Source organism: Perissodus microlepis, chromosome 5 (genome assembly GCF_051167445.1).
Source record: "Perissodus microlepis isolate ML-2025 ecotype Zambia chromosome 5, ASM5116744v1, whole genome shotgun sequence".
Taxonomy (NCBI): domain Eukaryota; kingdom Metazoa; phylum Chordata; class Actinopteri; order Cichliformes; family Cichlidae; genus Perissodus; species Perissodus microlepis.
This window is the reverse complement of record NC_140465.1, coordinates 32,561,794-32,581,415: the sequence shown is the minus strand read 5'-3', so window position 1 is coordinate 32,581,415 and position 19,622 is coordinate 32,561,794. Positions and strand designations below refer to the sequence as shown.

Here is a 19,622-nt window from a genome sequence, read left to right as displayed (position 1 = left end):
AGTGATATCTTACAGATTTGTTACTGGTAAAAGGAGTAAAATTTAGATATAAATCAAAATGTATGCATGTAAAATCCAAGGAACAGACTCTTTAAAACACTTAGCCTTATTTCAAGTATCTACTTCACCACCAAATCTATAGTAACAAGCAAAAAACCAAACATTTCAGATTTTAGTGGCATTTTTAAGAAAACTTGAGTTGGGCAGCAGCTGTTACTGCAGCAGGAAGAGCCTGTGAATATTTTATAGCTGCTGTGACACTTTTTTCCTCACAAAATACAATTTATCTTTTGAAACGAGTAAATCCACCATCAACCTGAATCAGCATTCACGATGCAAACAGTGCAAACAATGTCATCTTACATCCCAATCATAAACTGCAGGCCATGGATAAATTGTTGAGGAGGTGCAGGAGGAGTATAAGCAGCAGTAAAGATTTAGGGTGAGGACATTCACATTCAATATGTGACAAAACCAGGTTTGCAATAAGACAAGTTTACTCTTGTAAAGAAAATAACATTAAACTAGTCTGATTTAAGTGTTATCTTTAGTCCTCAGCATGCATTGCCATATCAATTTCAGCATCGCCAGCAACCAATAAGTAGCAAACAGCAAAAAAGCTGCGCTACTCTTAAGCAAATAACCATAGCAATACACATGAAAACAGTCAGCGGTTACTTATTTTGCCAATCAAAGAGACATAACCCGAAGGGTAAAGAAGGAACGGGATTACATGCTATTCGTCCAAGTGAAATTTTGAAAGATACGTATGTTAGGAAACACAGCAGTGCACTTACCTTGGCTGAAGAAATCCTCAGGAAACATCCCTTCCAGTTTTAATTGAATTCTGATATGGAACGCCAGGACGAAGGCCAGTCGATGAAACTGATAAATATCAGTTACTGTGGCAACATAGGAGCAGATAGATTGAGCTAACAGTCAAATCGTGTAATAAAAATCTAGATCGCAGTTGTTTTCAGCAGAGAAAACAAGTGTGAAGTGTGACAGATGAAGTATATACTGTAATCAGTTATAGTCTATCACACGTGAGTGACAGGTTATGTCAAATGCAATGGACACGTTAGAATATTGGACCAATATAACTGTTAGCGCTGTGCCATGTTGCTTATATAAACGCACTTGGGTGGTCATGATGAAATATGCAAAACACCTCATAATGTCAGAATTTATAAGTTACAAAACCACATTTCACTTGGTGCTTTTTTGGAAAGGGTCGATGTGAACACAGTGAAACAGACCCATGGACAGACAAAACACATAAACCGTTGTGAGCAGTATGTTCTTTCACTCCCAGAAGCAGATTTTCAAGAGTCTTCAGTCCAACACATACTGTATGCAGCCTTCAGGGACATGCTTGGACTTGGCACAGATCCCACTCCACAAGAGTTTGTTCATTTATCATGCCAGTGACCTTACTAGATTGATAGTGGGGTATTAAAAACTCTTATTTAGTGGGTCAACTGTTTAAGGTATGCACTAAGGTCATGCATCACAGCCATTAATGTATGCATTAAACAGTTTTCCACATGGATTTACCCCTCATCATTCAAGTCTTTAATTTTGTACTAACCGTACCGACTGTGGTCATAAATGTAAATGTTTCAACTTATCATAACAGAAATGAAATTCAGATTATTCAGTGAAACACAAATGCATTTTCCTTTTTTCTTTCTTACATATTTTTCCTGTCATCTTGACCTTGAATGGCTCTGCCACGAAGGTCCGTGAGCAATTCAAGTTTCGACATGCAGCATGAAACCACGCTCTGGCACTCTGAGCAAACACTTGAGGTCCAGTCAACAGTCCTCAACAGACTTATTCATTACTGCTGCACACCACTTAAGCGCGAGTGTATGGAGTATGATTATGGCATCAAAGGTTCAGCAGGAACATGCCACATTAAAGCATCTGCTGATGGTGGCAGAGTAGTATAATCATAATGCTGCGCAAAATGGCTCTTGGCTATATATAGCAGTAGCTGGATGCCAGAGTAAGTGTCTTTCAATAAGACACTAGAGATTTAAAAAGATGGAGGAAAATGACATCAGCTGTGCAAAGGACCGCATTTATGTCTCATTTTATCAGCTGAGCCATTGGCCGTGCCTCTGTAAGCCTTTTTCAACAAATCATCAAAAAATAAAGCTTGCTTATAGGAAACACCGACTTTGCCTTTAACAGGGTAAATCTGGGGCCTTTTGCAACAAACTCAAATCAGAAATATGACAAAAGCACAGAAAGGTCAATGAAAGACTAATTTATTTTGTTTTGCTTTCAAACTCATCCACGCGTAGTTACAGTTGTTCACAGATCCTCCTGTCTTCAGCATACTGTTAAATTTCAGCTGCACACTAAAGAGCCTTTGTGTGTCACACATTTAAATAGACAAATACTTAAGATCAAGGTAAAACACAGAATGCAGTCTAAGTAGTCAGAGTTTGGAGTAGGTCTGAATGATGTGTTTGTGTGTTCCCTTGCATAATAACCAGCATGCCCTTTTTTTGCTTTTGTTTTTCATTGTTATACTGATTCCATATAACATTTCTATAAAAATGACCCTTTAAGCATTTTTTCCCAAACTGAGTCTATCATACTGCAGGTGTAATAAATACCAAACAGGCTTTTAATCACTACACAGTAGTTTAGCTATGTAATGATCTAAAAGGCACTTTTTAAAATTATTATAACATTTTCTTTCACGTAAGGTGGAAAGCTGTCACCGTGATGTCAGGATATCTGAGAAAAAACTGATACCTGAGATTTAAGAAAATTATTTAAGTAAATCTGTGGTTTTTAAAACTTTCTATATTACCTGTATATGTTTTCTATGAATTAAAAACAGGTACATTTGTTTCCTGTTGTTATGTTTCAATAAAATCTTTCAATGTATAGCTCTAATAGAGCATATTTAATTTAATACAAAAAAACAACCTTTCACAGAAGAAAACATTAGCTTAATTATACCAATTCAGACAGTCATCAAAATTTTAGTAAAGTAAGGAAAAGGAAATTCTGCCCACTCTAAACGCACATCAGCAGGCAGTTGAAGTGACCAACTTGTTTGCCTAATGATAGATCGTGAGGGTTATTGCCCCAAGTTGACCTTACACAGCATATTTAGAATTATTTTAATTTTTGTTATTAAATATGTTAAATTGCCTATGCTGTGTGATTTTAAGTATGATTGCTGACCGCTGATGATCCTATTTACATTTTGATGATGCAGTGGTTACCCCGGAGATGTAGTGCTGAGATATTCAGCCTTAGCGACAATAGTTGAACTGCACAGGCACTGTATACACTGCAGTCCCTCTGAGGTTATAAATCCTGCCTCTGTTTTAGGAGGCCTCAGACGTTTAAATCTGCCCTGCTAGATGTATGTGAGGGTCGATATAGCCCACTGAAATGGCATCTTTTTGATTACACAAAGAAAAAGAATATGTTTTGTTTGCAAATGGGCAGGAGACCCTTTATGTACACATTTTTTCTTCCATACACAGGCAAAACCAAATTTTAATTTTTCTTTTTTTTAATCTGAGTTTACTCAGGAGCTCCTGTCACCGAGGCATTCTGGATTATTGAAAAATGCTGGATTTCCCCATGCTAACAAAAGTGAATGACCCTATGAAACTGTTGCAAATGGTATTCACCAAATGTGTTCTTGGAAAAACTGACTATTGGAAGAGTGTGGGAGAGCATCTTAGAAGTAGTATTACTGTGTTGATACAACTTCAGCCAACATACGGTAATCAGTAACAATGCAGCAAGTGGGCAGTAATGCTGAAGACAGGAGAGAAAACACTTTTTGTTCAAGGGTTTGGAGTGGTATTGGTGTGTGTGTGTGTGTATTGCATTGTGTCTGTGTTAGACGGGGTCAGATCCGAGTCAGCTGGTGCCAAAAACTGGACGGCATGAAGCTTTCCATCTTGTCTGCGAAGAAACCCAGGGGTGCAAAGAGTGTGCTGAAGAACTGAAAGTAAGAAAAGGCAGAATTGACTTCCGGTCAGTGGTTTGTGAAATTTCTTCCATTTCAAATTAATATTACTACTTCATAACATATCTTTTTGAAGTCCATTTAACAGTGGACTTCAAAACTTTAAAAAATGTATTATGTGTTTTCTTTATATATACACTTTGAGGTACAATAAGCCTCATTTAGAAAAGATTACAAAGTACTGCTGTTACACACAGTGAGAAAAGTACACAGATTTAAATAAAGTAAATAGAAACTACTGTCCTCTAGCTCACCCCTTTTAAAATGGCAACCTAACATAAAAAGAAAAGAAAAGAAAATTATATAAGAATTCTCCACAAGCCTGACTTTTATATGCTGGGATGTACAGTTGACTGCTTAGCTTTTTTTCTCCCTATAAATCAAGCTGAAGTCATTCAGCGCTGCAAATGCAAAACACAGCTTACAGTTTGGTGCAGTCAGAGCCAAAGGCTGAACATATTTGTACATTTCCTCAAGAAAGCAGCATCATCCAAGATTGATCATTTTACAAACTGCATTCGTGGAAAGATCACAGATGGATCACTACATTTAAGCAGTCTCTCTATAAACTTTATATTATCCGTGATTTATGAGAGACACTTTCGGACAGCAGTATCAACAACAGTCACTCTTACAGCTTCACCATCTTCAAGTGAAAAAATGAAAAAAAGTAAATAAACTACAGTATTTATTGCCGCTGGGAAAAGCTGCAGACTTACCCATAAAAAGTAAATAAAAGATTATTAATAACCTTTGATAGTATGATTTGAGCAATAACAACAAAAGGCAAACGATAATAAAAAGCTACAATCAGAATTTATTATAATATAGAGATAAGACTGCAGAAATAATAACCTCTTTTAAGTATATTTTTTGGTGGCAGCTTTGAACCTTTATTGTTATAGGACAGTAGTGAGAAGACAGAAAGCTGAGGAGAGAGAACAGAGGGAAGGTATGCATTAAATGGCTCAGGGTGGATTTGAACCAGGGCTACTAAATGTACACTGACCACGTCCTTCTCTTTATGACCACAGGTTATCCATCTTCCGATGGCTGCTTCCAGCAGCTTAATGCGCTATTTCACAAAACTCAAATCATGTCAAACTTTAATATCACAGTGAGGTCTCAGTACTAAAATAGCCTCCACAGTCACCGGATCTCAGTCCAGTAGAGCACCTTTGGGATGTAGTTGAGAATCAGATCACGAATGTGCAGCCAACAAATCTGCAAAAACTGTGAGATCTTATCATCTCATCACGGACCACAATCTCTGAGGAATGTTTCAGGCACCTTGTTGAATCTATGCCACAAAGAATTACGTTATGATGCAATTTAGATCTAGTAAAAATGTTATATGATATTTGCATATAATTTAAATGCTAGCTAATAATAATAGTTAGATGTCCTCTGAAATATTACAATATGAGGTCGTGCTAAAAGTGTGTTTGATACACTTAAAATCCAATTAGTAAAAGTGGGCGATCCACAGGTAAGAAAAACACGCGGACTGTCACGACCACCAAAATCCGCCGCGTTTTCCTGCTTTTAAGAGCAGCAGATTCATAGAAATCTGTTTTTCCTCAGAAGGCATGAGTACCTCTGTGTTCCTCCCTCATTGGTTTTCATGCACTCTATCTGAACATCTGAACATTACACAAACCAGACTAGCTGGACTGGCTGTAAAAGTCCAATCTGCACCCAATCTTTCCCATAACAAAAGGAACAGAACTAGATGTTCTCAGAGACACGCTTCAAGACTAAAAGGCCCTAATAAACAGGCTGACCATAAACAAAAGATTAGCCAAAGTAAGAAGTTTGCCAAACTGGCTAAAATACATAACACAACACTTCTATAATACACAAACACAAAATGAAGCAGTGCAAGCATCCATACGTTCTAACCTTTAAGGCTGCATGTTTGCTGTGGCTTTAAACTTGTATTATTCAGCTCTTCCCACTGATAGCTAAAGTTAGACTGTAACTTGTTATCATAAACACTGACTTTACAAGCCTTCGACTCCCATGAGCCTCCAGTGTTACTGACAGTGATAGAAGGCAGCAATTACCAAAGGAACTTAGAGGTTCGGGTTACCAATAACATCCATTAAAAAAATGAGACCCAATGGTCAAAGCTAAAACTGGTCAGCCAATAACCCTGAAATCTGAGTCCAACTCATGATAAAATAAAAATTTCAGTGATAAGAAATCTATAAATTCAAACCGAACGTGTTTGAGATGAAACTGGGAAGTCAAGCAATACCACTTACTGCTTTGGCAAAGACACCCATTAGTTCAGGAAACTGATGTGTGAGCATGGCCAGCATGGCAGTGAAAGAGCAAAGGCCTGCTGTGAAGAGGATGAAGAAGGGAAGCTCTTTCTTTGGGTACACAGACACCTCGTGGAAAGCTGGAGAAAATCGAGACAAAAAGAGAAACAGTATCACAAGCAGGGCAGATGAACTTTTGTTTTAAAGAGACGAGGTTTTGAGTAGATTTAATGTACTTACAGGGCAGTAGTTCCCTATCTGCTGTTTCTGTGCATCCTGGGTACGGGTAAAAGAGATGACCCTTCTCCAGTGGGTAGGGAATTATTCGGAAAGCTGCAGAATACAGTCGAAGGGGAAATGCAGGACATTAAATCTGGATGAATAACACACCACAAACTATGCTTAAGTGCAGCTATTTAAAACACAAATACGGAGCAATTTTCGGTAAACCATTTAAGTTGGATACAAGATACTGACATCCGGATAAAATATAACAATAATATTCTTCTTGTGATGATCTCATCCACTTATAGTAATGCGTATTTGTGGGTGTACTGTGGATACATGACTTATGACACAATGATAAAAAAAAAAAAAAAAAAAGACAGGGCAGCTGACTAGTAAAGCTTTACACCTGCAAGGCTGTAGGTTCAAAACCAAAAAGAGAAATAGCTTTTCTAGTATAGTGTTTTCAGTACAGGCTAGGTTGGGTGACAGCTTACTAACATGAAAGAAAGAGAAAGAGAAAATGAGAACCTAAAACATTTATATCTGAAAAATTAACCATAAAAAGAAAGGTACATACTGCCCTCCCAGGTGCAGTGTAGTAGGTTTAAGGCTCCTTCTGCCCTCTTCCAGTGCTGCAGATGGAAGAAAGCGTATGCTACTGCCTCACTGTCACCCCTCTTCAAGATGTGCTCTGGAGGCAGGATCAAGCTCTTCATCTCTAATAAGTACTACAAATAGGAAGTGGAAAAAATACAGGACTTCTGTTCAGTATCTGGTCTTTTTGGTACCTTTATATCTTCATTTCTCATCCTTCACTCAGCTGTACTGTTTAGTTTTAATTTATTGTCATACTGTGATCAGTTGCACAAACAACATGAACTCAAACGAGCACATTGCACATTATGTTTAGTCAGTGATTCAGATTTCCACCTTTTTTTTACATTAGGATTTACTCAGGCATAACGAATGAAAACGTGTTTTTCAAATAGCTTTAAATGACAATAAATTGCATAGATTTCTGATCCACAATGTAAGACTGACACTTCTTTTCTTCTATGGGGACTAACTGCACATAGTCAGGCTCATAAAAGACCATTCTGAGCAAAAAAACATCCTGAATTTGTTCAGTTACCGACTTCTTTCAGTATATTTTTGAATAAGAGCAAGAATAATAAAGCAGTTAAAACAATTTCTATTCTGATAGATGGTAAGATAATGACCTGAAATTGCATGACAATTTGACAAATCAGCAGACAACTGTTTACTGAATCACAGTCTGGGTGTTGTCTGAGGAAGGCACTGTGGACATTGGACAACATTTTGGGACTTTCGATGCAGCCGGCACATATGTCTATGACAGCAGACACAGCAGATTTATGACGCACCTTAGATGTAAGCTGATGGTTCTGAGATTGCATTTGGACAAATGGACTGTTAACAACATGCAACCAAAGTCTGCTCAAAAGTACAACTATTGGAAACAGAAACCAGGAAAATTAAAGTAACCAAAATCTTATCCAGTGCCCACAAACCCACGTGCCCATATCCATTATTAGAGATCAGCTGACTCAACTGTACTGATGAGTGTTTGGGTTTAAAAAAGATTCCTTGTGGTCCCAAATAACTTCATGCAGCTTCAATGCTGTCATTCATATTTTCTCCTCATTTCTCAATTAGTACTTTTTGCTCTATTGTGCAAATCCCCCAGGCTAACTCCTTGTGGAATGTAATCATATTCTGTACATGTGAGGTATTTATCTAGAACCTCATTTTGCAATTGTTCAAGGTGGAAGGGAAAAGTTTTCCAAAGGTCTCACTCTCTCTATATACGTGAGTCAGTGTATGTGTGTTATTGTTACAGTACAGTAATATCATTCCATGAATGTGTAACATGCCCAACTTGCTCCTATTCTCTTGGCCTACTGCATAGGTTTGTCCCAGTGAGTCAGTTGGTTCACTGAGCTGACAAATCCCAGAGTTACAACCTATAGAACTTCCTCTCTCACTCTGAAATAGAAGAAATCTAGCTTTTAGAGTATATACATCAATATATTGTGTAGAGCTTTTTTTTTTGGGGGGGGGCAATAACTGTTTTTAAAGGTCAGCATAGAAGTCCTTAATGTAAACCTATTGACGCCGATGAATGTGACAATCTATGCATTTCATCTCTGTGGTGCCCAGTGTGGCAGGGGTCTGTTTTAAACAAAATCCAAGTGCAGTGCTGGGGCCCCCTGGGCTGGATTCCCGAGCGGCCAGCTTTGCAGTGCTTTGGATCTCAAACTGACACTTTGGGAAGGTTACCCCACAGCTAATCCTGTCTAATCCCTTCCATGGTCACAGGTTCAGTCATCCATCCATCTAGCCAGTCAGACCATGCAGCTTCACCATCCCTGACCCTGTCCCCTACCCCCATCCCCATAATCACTTACTACCAAGGCTCATCATTGTCTTTCTCCAATTTGTCTTTACATATGTTCCAGGCCCTATAACTGCTACCTGTGTCACCCATTTTTCCTACTGCCTGTAGCTGCACATCATTTTCTCTCTTTCTCAGTTGACATGTAGATTCTTACATTTTTCATCACATGTTATTTTTAGACACCTATACATAGCTGTACAAAAAAACTTGCAAATTTACACCTATGTTACCTCTGTCCTTCTCATCTCTCATACCTCTCAGCTTCACGGATAAAGGCTCAATTAAGCAGGTTACCATCATAAAGCAACACTTAAGTAATCATCTGTATTTCACAGGATTTTAGTGGACTGTACTGCAGTTTTTCTCCGTCCATCCTGACATTTTCTGTAACAGCAATCGGCAGCCAAGAGACAACCAGAAGGTGCTTGTTTGCCCTTCTCACTTATCCTGTCTGACTTACTTACATCAGCTCTACTCGGTTCAGCCAAGGCACTTGACTGTCTTCATCTTCTTCCTTCCTTTATTCTCAGAACAAACATTTCACCATGTTCTATTCCCTCTCAGAGGAGAGGCAGCTAGCCAGCTCGACCACCACAGACGAAACCTATCACTGGTTTATTGTGGTGGATTATAAAACCTCCCTAACTGCTATAATAATTCACATTAATTTTATGCAACACAACAAAGGATAGCATAAAGTAGAAGAAAGAACTTAGTGAGTATGGAAGCAAGCTTTAATTCAGACCATTTATCAGCAAGCAAGCCAAGTCGTTCATTCAGTAAAACAGAGGTTGTTTTTTCAATTATTATTATTTCCTGTATTTCAATATATTTGAGCTTAAAACATCAGCTGATTTTATAAAAAAAATCAGACACTAAGAACCCTATAAAATATACAGGGATATTATACTTAAAATGTATTAATTGAGGACAGGCATTCAATTTTCTTTAGGTGTAGGTGGCATCAATAATCCTAAAGGTGAACTTTTAAGGAAAAGCGGCTCATGCAGCAATACAATGACATAAGCATAGATGTTCTTCTACAAAAGAACAGTAAAGAAAAACAAAGGTGGGGTTTTAGAAGAGTTAAGTCAAAATCCTGACTAATAATCGTGCTGGAAGGATCTAAAGCAAGCAGTTCATGTAAGAAACACCACCAACATCCCACAGTACCTCGTAATGTTGCTATAGTAAAGATTCACAAACTTTTAATGATCATGTTCCTTGTAAATATTTCTGTCTAATTTTTTAACTGGGTTAACCGCAAGTACTTTTAGGTATTCCGAGAAAATCTGATGATATGTTGGTCGATATTCGTCCAGAAATTAGGACAATTCTAAAGGATTCACAAACTTTCAAGCACCACTGTATCTACACATATTTTTTAGTAAAACCTGAATATTTTCGCATGCATTTTTATCTCTGTTGTTAATAATGAGTGGACAGTACATGGTACACATATGTCTGGGTGTTTCTATGTTTTAAGACTAACCATTTAGAGTGGCTGGCTGCTCAGCTGTCCTTCCTTGCATGCCATGGCATTAGAACTGGTGACACCTCAGTCACAACCCCACCTCCCTGTTCTGCAGCCTTCCTCTGCACTCCCCGTCGCCTCTTTGATGAAGGGATTGAATTTCATGTGTTCTCCTTTCATCCCTGGGCAGTCATAAGCTCAGAGCATAACTCATAAGCTTCCTTTTGATTCTAATCTGCGGCACTTTGCCGCACACAATGGAGCACAGAGGCAACATTGCCATCAACCCTGTAGTTGTTTATAATTTTTGGCCAAACATATGAACAATGGAAAAACACAAAGAAAAGTTTAAAGTTTTTTTAAAAAAATGTAAAATATATAATTTTAACAAACATTGACACTAGCCACTTCATCTTGTGCCACAGGTAAGGGAACTTATATTTGTCCCCAAGTGGGCGAAACTTAAGCCACAGTCCAATTCCTGTAACAACCCCATTTTTGTCATCTGGACGAAACCTCGTCCATCTTAATTCGGAACAAACTCAAATGCTCCTATTCCGTCTCAATTTACAAACCAAACAGCCAATTTCAGTGATACACTAAGAAAAAACTCTGGTTTTCTGAGCCTTGACAGGCAATCTAGAGGAGAGAATGTCATTGAGAATTGGGTGAGATAAAAAACTGCCATTTAAAGTGGGGTAAACTAGCAAAGTAAATAGGCCTGGGTCGCTTTGAGCGCTTCAGATTGAATGCATGTTAGCAAAAATGGTAGTAAAAATAAATGTAAAGCAGATTTAGCAAGCAGGGACATTTGATCAGTTATCCAAGCATCTGGGAAACTGTCAGTTTCTTAACCACTGGCTGCTAGAGAGGATAACTGGAATGGACAGGCAGATGTAGAAATGAGTGGAGGATAAATAGAAGAGGACAAGAAGATGAGGAGGAGAAGAAAATAGAAGGGAGCAAAAGAGAAGAGGAGGAAATTAGATGGATGAAAAGCTGGTGAGGAGAAGGGGCTGAGCGAGAGCACTGAACCAGCTGTGCAAATGAAGTGTGTGTGTGTGTGTCTGTATATGTAGATTTTTGTGTGTGCATAGCCTTTTAAGCAGTCTGAATGAACTCATGTGATGTAGCCTAGTATTATATTCATATATAATCTGCTTGGCATGCTTGATAACACACTCGCCACTTAATGCTTGGCCCAACAATGCTCCTTCAGTATTCCAAATCTGTGTGTGTACCACAGGCTACTGCACTGTTTTTATTGTTTGACTGTACGGATGGTAACGACAGTCTGACTAAAGTCAGTTTGGACTGAAATGAAAGCATGATCATAACGTTTGGCACATCTTCTCATTATACAGAGAATAAATTCTGCTGACTTTGACTTCTTCGAGGAGTGCCAGTAGTTCAATGTTTATTACATTTGTTTTTGAGAAGTAGCTTGAAAATCCAAAGGACTGCAATGGTGGTGATCTCATCTATCAACCTAGGATGATGACCTTTTGGCTGCAGTGAGAAATACTAAAGTATGCTATATCAAGACCTACACAAATATATTTTAAGTCCTCAAAGCACAAGTTGTTATACTATACTTACTTAATTCTTCACCTACTGCCATTAATTGTTTTCCAGTGCTCTGGAAAAAAGAATTTATGGCTGGCACCCTTAATCAATTGTAGCCTCACAAAGTCACAAGCATGACTGTAAACTATGAATTAGTTTGGTTTGCTGCTACTACTTGAGGTTTAACACATCACTCAGCTGCTGGGGGCTTATGATGTATCCTGTGCTCACCTCAGGTGTTGCTGTTATTTTTTTTTCTTATGTGGGAAGAAATTGGTTACTTATTCTTTTGCCCAATGATTTCTCTAAACTTTGGATCACAACAGCCAAAGCCCCTCTACTCTGCTTGCACCGGTTGAGTGCAATACTATCTGTTCTGGAGTCTTTACAGTAACAAAAACATACTCCCCTTCTCTTATCAAGCCAACTATAATGCATCTTCTGTGGTCTCACGTACATGCTTTAGTTTATTGCTTCTTTTTTTAGTGCGTTTAATGTTGTCTGAAGTTTATCTGAAATGTGTAGATGCTTTGGTAGGACATTAAATCTGTACTGAAACCAATTACTATAAAAAATGAGAAATGACTCTGATAACCATAAAATCACTTTCAGTTCAAATGGGCAGATGTTGATTGTTTTGAGACTTTGTCTTTGAAAAAGTTCTGACGTTTTCATCAGCTGATGGAAACACGATGGCGTGATCTGGCCTGTATAGTTCTTGTATTAGAAACTTTGCCAAAGCAACAGTAGTCCTACAGCTGAGGAAACTAAACTCAGATGTTCTTTTTTTTTTTTTTGAGCCTCATGCACCAAATCTGCTTTTGGTGACAACAAGCCCGCCCATTTAAAGAGGCCAAAGGAGTCGCAGGTGCACTCATCTCTTAGACATGCCAGACAACACAAAGCAACACCCCCTCCTTCCCTACTGTTGCATTTCCATACTCAGTGCTCTGCTATGAGAGCACTGAGTATGCACCAGATTCCACAGTCAAATGCTGAAAGACGAGCTGTCCAATAATCCTCCATGAAAGGTGTGTTAAAATTTCATAATGTCATTTAGCCATTCACCTAAATTCAAAGAAGTCATTTTGACAAAGTTGGCAGTGTGATATTCAGACTGTCTGTTTGGCTCAAACAAGGGATGAGGGGATAAGGGAACACGAGAGGATAAGAAACAGGATGAGGGTATGTGATGAGAGGAAAGAGGACGGCTGCCTCTGGGCAGAATGGGAAGGGAGCAGTTGGAGAGATATTGAAGATGAGGGCCCTCACTTTAAAATCAAAGGCTGGATCAAAGTGCTGGCTGATGTTTCCCCCTCCATGCATGCAAACACACAGCTTCTCTTTCTCTCTCTCAGAATAGGAGTCTGTGAAATGAAATAACACCACACTACAAAGGCTGAACTGGGACAAAACTCTGCTGCATCTGGTTGTGTATCAATCTGTGTGCATGTGGACGTGTGACATCTAAACCTGTGGGAACTGATGTGAAAAGAGATATGCAGCTAGAGTCCCATATTCTCCTGGTCCAGCTGTAGACAGAGCTGTGATAATATGACCAACTGATCACCAAGTTAAAAAATATTCTGTGCACTAAAACACTGGTAAAAACAATAGAGACTTGATACCAAAAATAGTGTTCTGACTTAAAAAAATGAAATATGCTGATCAAATTTGTATACATTGTATAATAACTACAACAATAATAAAGATATATAAATATTACTTTGATTGTTATTATATTAATATTTATATATCTTTATTATTGCTGTAGTTATTATACAATGTATACAAATTTGATCAGCATATAACAATCAAAGTGAATTGTATACTGTAGAAGAATTTTAAATGTGGATAAAATCCACGATCTAGAGATGACACTACCAGTGAGAAAATAACCTTTACTGACATCTCCTGGTGAGCCAGCAGCACAGAACGAATGGAATGAAAGCTGCTGTAGTTGCACCACCTATTACAGTCAAAATAACTCACTTTTGATTGACTGACTGTTTACTTTACTGTCTGCTTTTCCTGTTTGCCCTGAATGGGACTTTTACGAATGGCAGCCATGTAAGTATTGCGTGATTAGACTAGATAGAGGGAGTGAAATTGAAAGTAACGTCAAGCTAAATTTCTGCCTTTTGTTTGTATGCCTCCCCTTACAGGTAAAGTTGCAGTTTACGTCCATGTCTGTGCAGACTCATGTAATATATGAACTCAAGACTCTGAAATAATTTAATACCTGGGCAACAAACACTAGTATCACAAACTGAGTATCCATTCAATTGTGAAATCTGGTCAGAATTTCCTCTTTAGTTCATTAGCTGAAAAGCTGTTTTTTCAGAATATTAAGGTGTCACAGTGAGGCTGTCCTTTGACCTTTAGCCTCTAAAATGCCAGTTTTTCATCATTTTCATCTACATAAGGCAATGGTGAAATTTTGCAATAGAAAGCGCATTCTTGAGTGACCAAAAAACATTTTTTGTGAGGTTAGAGTGACTTTTGACTTTCATCACCTCATACTTCATACTCATACTTCCAATTCCAAATGATGTTGTGTCCAGTAAAACGTGATGGATAAACAGAACTATCCATCCAATAAGAAGAAGAAAAAAAAAACAATCCACCAAACCACTTGTGGCACACGGATGAAGGGCGTGAACTGACAGTGTTACAATGACACAAGACCGTTTGTTCAAAAACAAACGTTTTCTCAGTGTAAAGACCCTTATTATTATTTTAACAGTACTTCTCAGTTTTTATATATGATAAGAAATGTTGCTGTAGTACAGAGAACTCTATCAGCACCAAAAATGTCTAAAATTACAATATTTAACATACCCCCCCAACCCGATCCAAAGAAATTTCCATAGTAGATTGTGAAAGAGAGTTGAAAAAAAAAACATACAAGAAATGTTTTGTTTTAGGTGTTATTGTTTATCTAATTAGGGTGGCGATCTTCATCAGCAGAAAAGCTGTAAAACCAATGAAAATACAGTGAAAAGTGGGCACCACTTTATCTCAGTAGGTGAGCAGGCGACCACATGCCGCACGGCAGCGGCCCAGGTTTGAGTCATACCTGCGACCCTTTGCTGAGTGTCTTCCCCCTCTCTTTCTACCCAAATTCCTGTCCTGTCTAAACTATCCAATAAAAGCCGGAAATGTAAAACAAATGCAAAAAAACCCAAAACAGTTAAAAATGCAAAATCTATGCCCTCCTTCAGATTTTCCAAAGCCGTCCAGTGGGTTGGAATGGAGTCTCTGGTGGGGCAATTCTGGCCCCGGGCTTTGTGTTTGACAGCCTGGTTTAAAGATCATCTGGTCACTAATGTATGTTTTCATTCAGGATGAAGACCTATGTTTGCTGTCAGATAAATGACTGACCTTTGGCACGTGGGGATTGAACTCAACGGCTCTGTGTATGGCCTCCACAGCATTCATCTCTGCTGTGCTTAGTCCCCGCCTGGATGCTGCCTCTGGTGAAAACCTAAGAAATCACATCTCACATTCGTGACAAAGTTAGGGCAATCACATACAACAACTGAAGCTAACAGAAAAGATAACTTACTTATCTGAGACAGCCCGTGCTTTCAGCAGCGCAGATGTATAGCATATAGTAGCTGATTTTGGCAAACTGATGTCTAAAGTAGAAGCAGAAGTTGTGTTTATGTAACTGGGCATGCAACTCAAATGACTGACCTACTTTGTGCAAAATCATGGTATGTTGATATTCAAAAGTAATTAAATATTTGTTGAGTTTAGTCTTACCGTCATATTTTGCAAGGACTGCTTGCACATCAGCATATGCCTGAAGCTCTAGAAGAGCCTCAAGGAGGTTTTCGTGTATATTTAACATTCCCAACAATGGGAACTCCTTCATTAACTGTAAAGAGATAAAACATATTAAGGTTCACAGTTTTAGGTACAGTAAACATGTCGACTTAGTAACATACTTTCTGTGACAAAACAATAAAGCAGTAAACATGTTTCAAGGTGATACTCACATCTCTCATCATTTTTACTGCTTCTTTAATTCGCCCCAACTTGCGTGCACACATTGCCAATCTGCGTTTAATATATACTAGTAGGTTGATATCTTTTCCTGCTGTATTGCAAAGAGAAAAAATTTCACTGCAAAGCAAAATAACCATGAGTTTAAAAAACAAAACAAATTAAACTGTATTGTATATGAATATCACGCTACATTTTGTGGTCCAATGTAGAGCACTCATATTATCTTGGAGCTGTAATTCTTCCATCATGAGAGGGAGTGTAAATAAATAATACACTTTGCTGTATTATATCTATCTGTGGCATATTGAGAGGTCCATACTGAAGTACTAAACTGCACAACGTGGGTAAGGGCATGCAGCACAAGCAGGATTAATATACAGTGTTGAGTTACTCTTCATCTACTGAGCTTTCTTTGTACTACTATGCCCTAGAGTACTTTATTGTACTGCATTAAAAACCATCCTTACCAATACTTAGAGCTTTTTTAAAAAGGCGTTCGGCTTCTGTGATAGTTGTTGCTTCTTCCTCTGCTAGAAGCACATAGGCTGCAGCACATCTACACAAATGTACACAAGAAATTAATGTATTTATAAATAGCAATCCAAGCTGTTTTTTATAGTGCACAAGAAAATATTTATATTTACTCACAAATAAAAAATAGGAGATGATGTCATAACAAAGACAAAACTTGAGAATGGTAGCACCCTTAAAGACGCTAATATACTGTATATACACATTATAATTGAAATATATTAATGCATTTAAACAAAAGTCAGCACAATAAAGACTCTTCAGATTATTTAATTATTACAAGTATCATATAAAGCTGTCTGAATTTACTTGTACTCTAAACTCTAAGTACTCTAAATTTAAGATTCTAAACAGCAGCACCAACCTCAAAAAAGAAAAAAAAAACACTTTCACTTTCTTTTTCTCATTAATGTGAAGGCAATATAACTGTAATACAGTCTCACTTTAATGAAGCCTAACACTGAGCATTTTGAGGTGCAAGGTGTCTAGAAATATGTATGGAGAGGTTCACTGTGTACGAGCAGAACTCACTGGTGGTTGATCTCTATGGCCTGATAAGCTGCTCTGATCCTGGCTTGAGGATTTCTCTCTCTCCAGGCCTTCTGCATCACTGTAAGAAGATGATCATCTAGGCTTACTGCAATATAGATGTGAGTTTATGGTACTGGTATACAAACCCATAGTGCTTCACATCATAAAAAAAGGAATTTCTGGCATGTATTGCATGTATGCATTGATTGCATAGATTTGAGCAATTTTCCTCATCTTTGTATAACTCACCAGCATCCTCTGGCCTTAACTGCTGAGTGTCACCTGTGAAGAAGGTCTGATGATCTTGAGCAGATAGGTTCATATCATAATATGTTAAGGGTTCCTTCCCAGTCACCCAGGTGTACCTGTAGTACACAGAGTAAAAATAATAGCTTCCATTTTATGGTTCAGTGAATCAAATGAAAAAATAATACTTCTGCACTAAAGATAAAAATTAGGTTTAAATCATTACAAATCTTTAGAAAAATTCTGATATTATGAATTACTCATTTTAAAAGGTTATTTAACAGAAAAAAAAGTGTTTCTTAAACAAACACATACCTGTTATATTCAGCTCCTCTAAAAAGATTCAAAGGATTTCGCCAGACCTTGCACTCTACAAAAAGAGGTTGTTGTTACTGTTTACATAAATATGAATAATAATGCTATGATCAGCTGCATCATGTATATACATTTTTTTACCTGAAACACTGGGCCTAGGCTCTGCGTCTCCATTAACTGATGAGAACAGACCAGTTGTGGAGCTGCTTTCCACTCCACCCAGCAAAGGACGCAGGTGGCTCACCGATACTTGTTCAATAAACGAAGTCCCATATTTACGAAAATACCACCATTCAAATATCTGTAATAAAAACATAAACGGTTAATATGCTTTTATTAATATGTGCCATTATACAGCCTGAACATTTGTATTTGTATTTGTCGCTGATTTTGTGCTAAATGAATCTTTAAATTGAGAGTGATGAAGAGCTAAAACACTTAAAAAGCTAAAAATAATAATAATAATAATTAAAGGGTTTATGATGATTTTTTTTGGTTCCTTCTGAACATAAGAAGGAATGAAAAATTATATATATATATTTTTTAAAACATCTGAAAAGAATTATTGCCATCTGTATCATATAGCATAATGCACTCTAAACCAAAACATACGTTACAACTGAATGTATTAAAATGTGTTACGGTTAAAACGTAATTTATGGTGATAAAGAAATTAACTCACAAGGATGAGTCCAGAGATAAGAGAGGAGGTTCCAGTGAGAGCCACGTAAAATTTGGGTGTCAGTGTGTTTAAAAACACTGAAGCTGAAAGAAGAAAATAAAGGAGACACTTACGCCCAACAGTAGTTTTAATAAAAACCTGGAAAATACTCAACTTCGATGGTCTTTACCAGGTGACATTTAGCTCACAGTAGCAAACTTGGTAACACAAATCATCAACTACTTAATTTCGACTACATTCAGTGTGATCTACGGTAGGAGAAAATGCAAAATGTGTCTGCCAATTAATATTTAAATAGAAGCTTTACTTTTAACCAGACAGTCGCCACTGTTCGTGTCTCGATAACTCAGACAGCGAGCTGTCAAACCAACAGCTTTCGCTAAAGCTATACACCCGTAGGCTAACAATAGCTAGCTAGCATCTGCCTTAATTCACCTGAGGTAAGAGTTTCCTGCAGTTTCAGCGGACTCCACAGGACGTATATCATTATCAGCACCATCCCGAACCAAAGGAAGCACACATAAGTCCATGACCAAGAGAGCCAAGACTTCAGTTTCTCTGTGAATCCGGGAGACTGGGGATTACTGCCAGTGCTGTCCTCCATGTTTCTCCGGATGTCTGTAAACAGAGGAGTCACGTGACTACGGAGCAACAAGACTTCTACTTTGAAATCGTTGCAAGAAAAATGTTTCCCGAGGCTACAGAAAAACGTGTATGTATTTTTTTCCACACATATACACGCTATTTAAACTATTTAAACTATTATCACTATTAGAACGTATACTTTGCATACAAACGTCTTGCGACTGAATTTATTAATACTTACTATAAACAGCTTTATATTTTAAATACCAAAATACTGAAACTATTAATAAGCACTTCAAGAGCGCAAACCTCACCTCAGCTCACTCTGGCCAGTATTTAACTGTTAGAGAAAAGTGTTGTATTTTGTATATATTCATTAAAAAAATATGTTTTGGTTCTTTTTAAATGTACTCGAAGAAGTCTATAGTGCAGTAAAAATCAGATAAGGGTAGTATGACATATGTGTACTTTGATTACACAAACATTATGTAGGAGCAGGTGGTATTGATTTGTAAATAACTGGATACAAATATTTTCAGCTTTTGAAAAACAATTTTTTTTATCTTGTCTTGTCTGGCAGCGTTAGCAAACAGAATTATAGATAGATAAGTATTTATTGTCATTGTCATTGTCTTTTTTTTTTTTTTTTTTTTTTTTTAGATAGATATGATCTGAATGCACTCGCAATTCTCATAATCGTAATTCTGATTGCAAAAGCTACTACAGTATATTTTTAACTAACTATACACAGA

General features: G+C 37.6%; 1 protein-coding gene across 2 annotated transcripts; it reads right to left on the bottom strand.

Moving 5' to 3' along the window:
- Nucleotides 1-2,260: 2,260 nt before the first annotated feature.
- Nucleotides 2,261-18,900, bottom strand: LOC146387662 (suppressor of tumorigenicity 7 protein-like). 2 transcript variants are annotated; one of them, XM_084929435.1, is made up of 15 exons: nucleotides 18,721-18,900; nucleotides 18,286-18,368; nucleotides 17,745-17,904; nucleotides 17,604-17,658; nucleotides 17,292-17,407; nucleotides 17,043-17,148; nucleotides 16,448-16,536; nucleotides 15,971-16,071; nucleotides 15,735-15,849; nucleotides 15,535-15,607; nucleotides 15,351-15,453; nucleotides 7,085-7,235; nucleotides 6,520-6,612; nucleotides 6,280-6,419; nucleotides 2,261-3,988 (listed from the first exon to the last, which is right to left on the bottom strand). In XM_084929435.1, the coding sequence occupies exons 1-15, from the start codon at nucleotides 18,887-18,889 to the stop codon at nucleotides 3,893-3,895; spliced, it is 1,650 nt and encodes a 549-aa protein (XP_084785561.1). In that variant the 5' UTR covers nucleotides 18,890-18,900; the 3' UTR covers nucleotides 2,261-3,892. The 2 variants fall into 2 exon arrangements, with proteins under 2 accessions (XP_084785561.1, XP_084785563.1); XM_084929437.1 differs by having other exon boundaries at nucleotides 17,043-17,121.
- Between the last annotated feature and the right edge of the window lie 722 nt (nucleotides 18,901-19,622).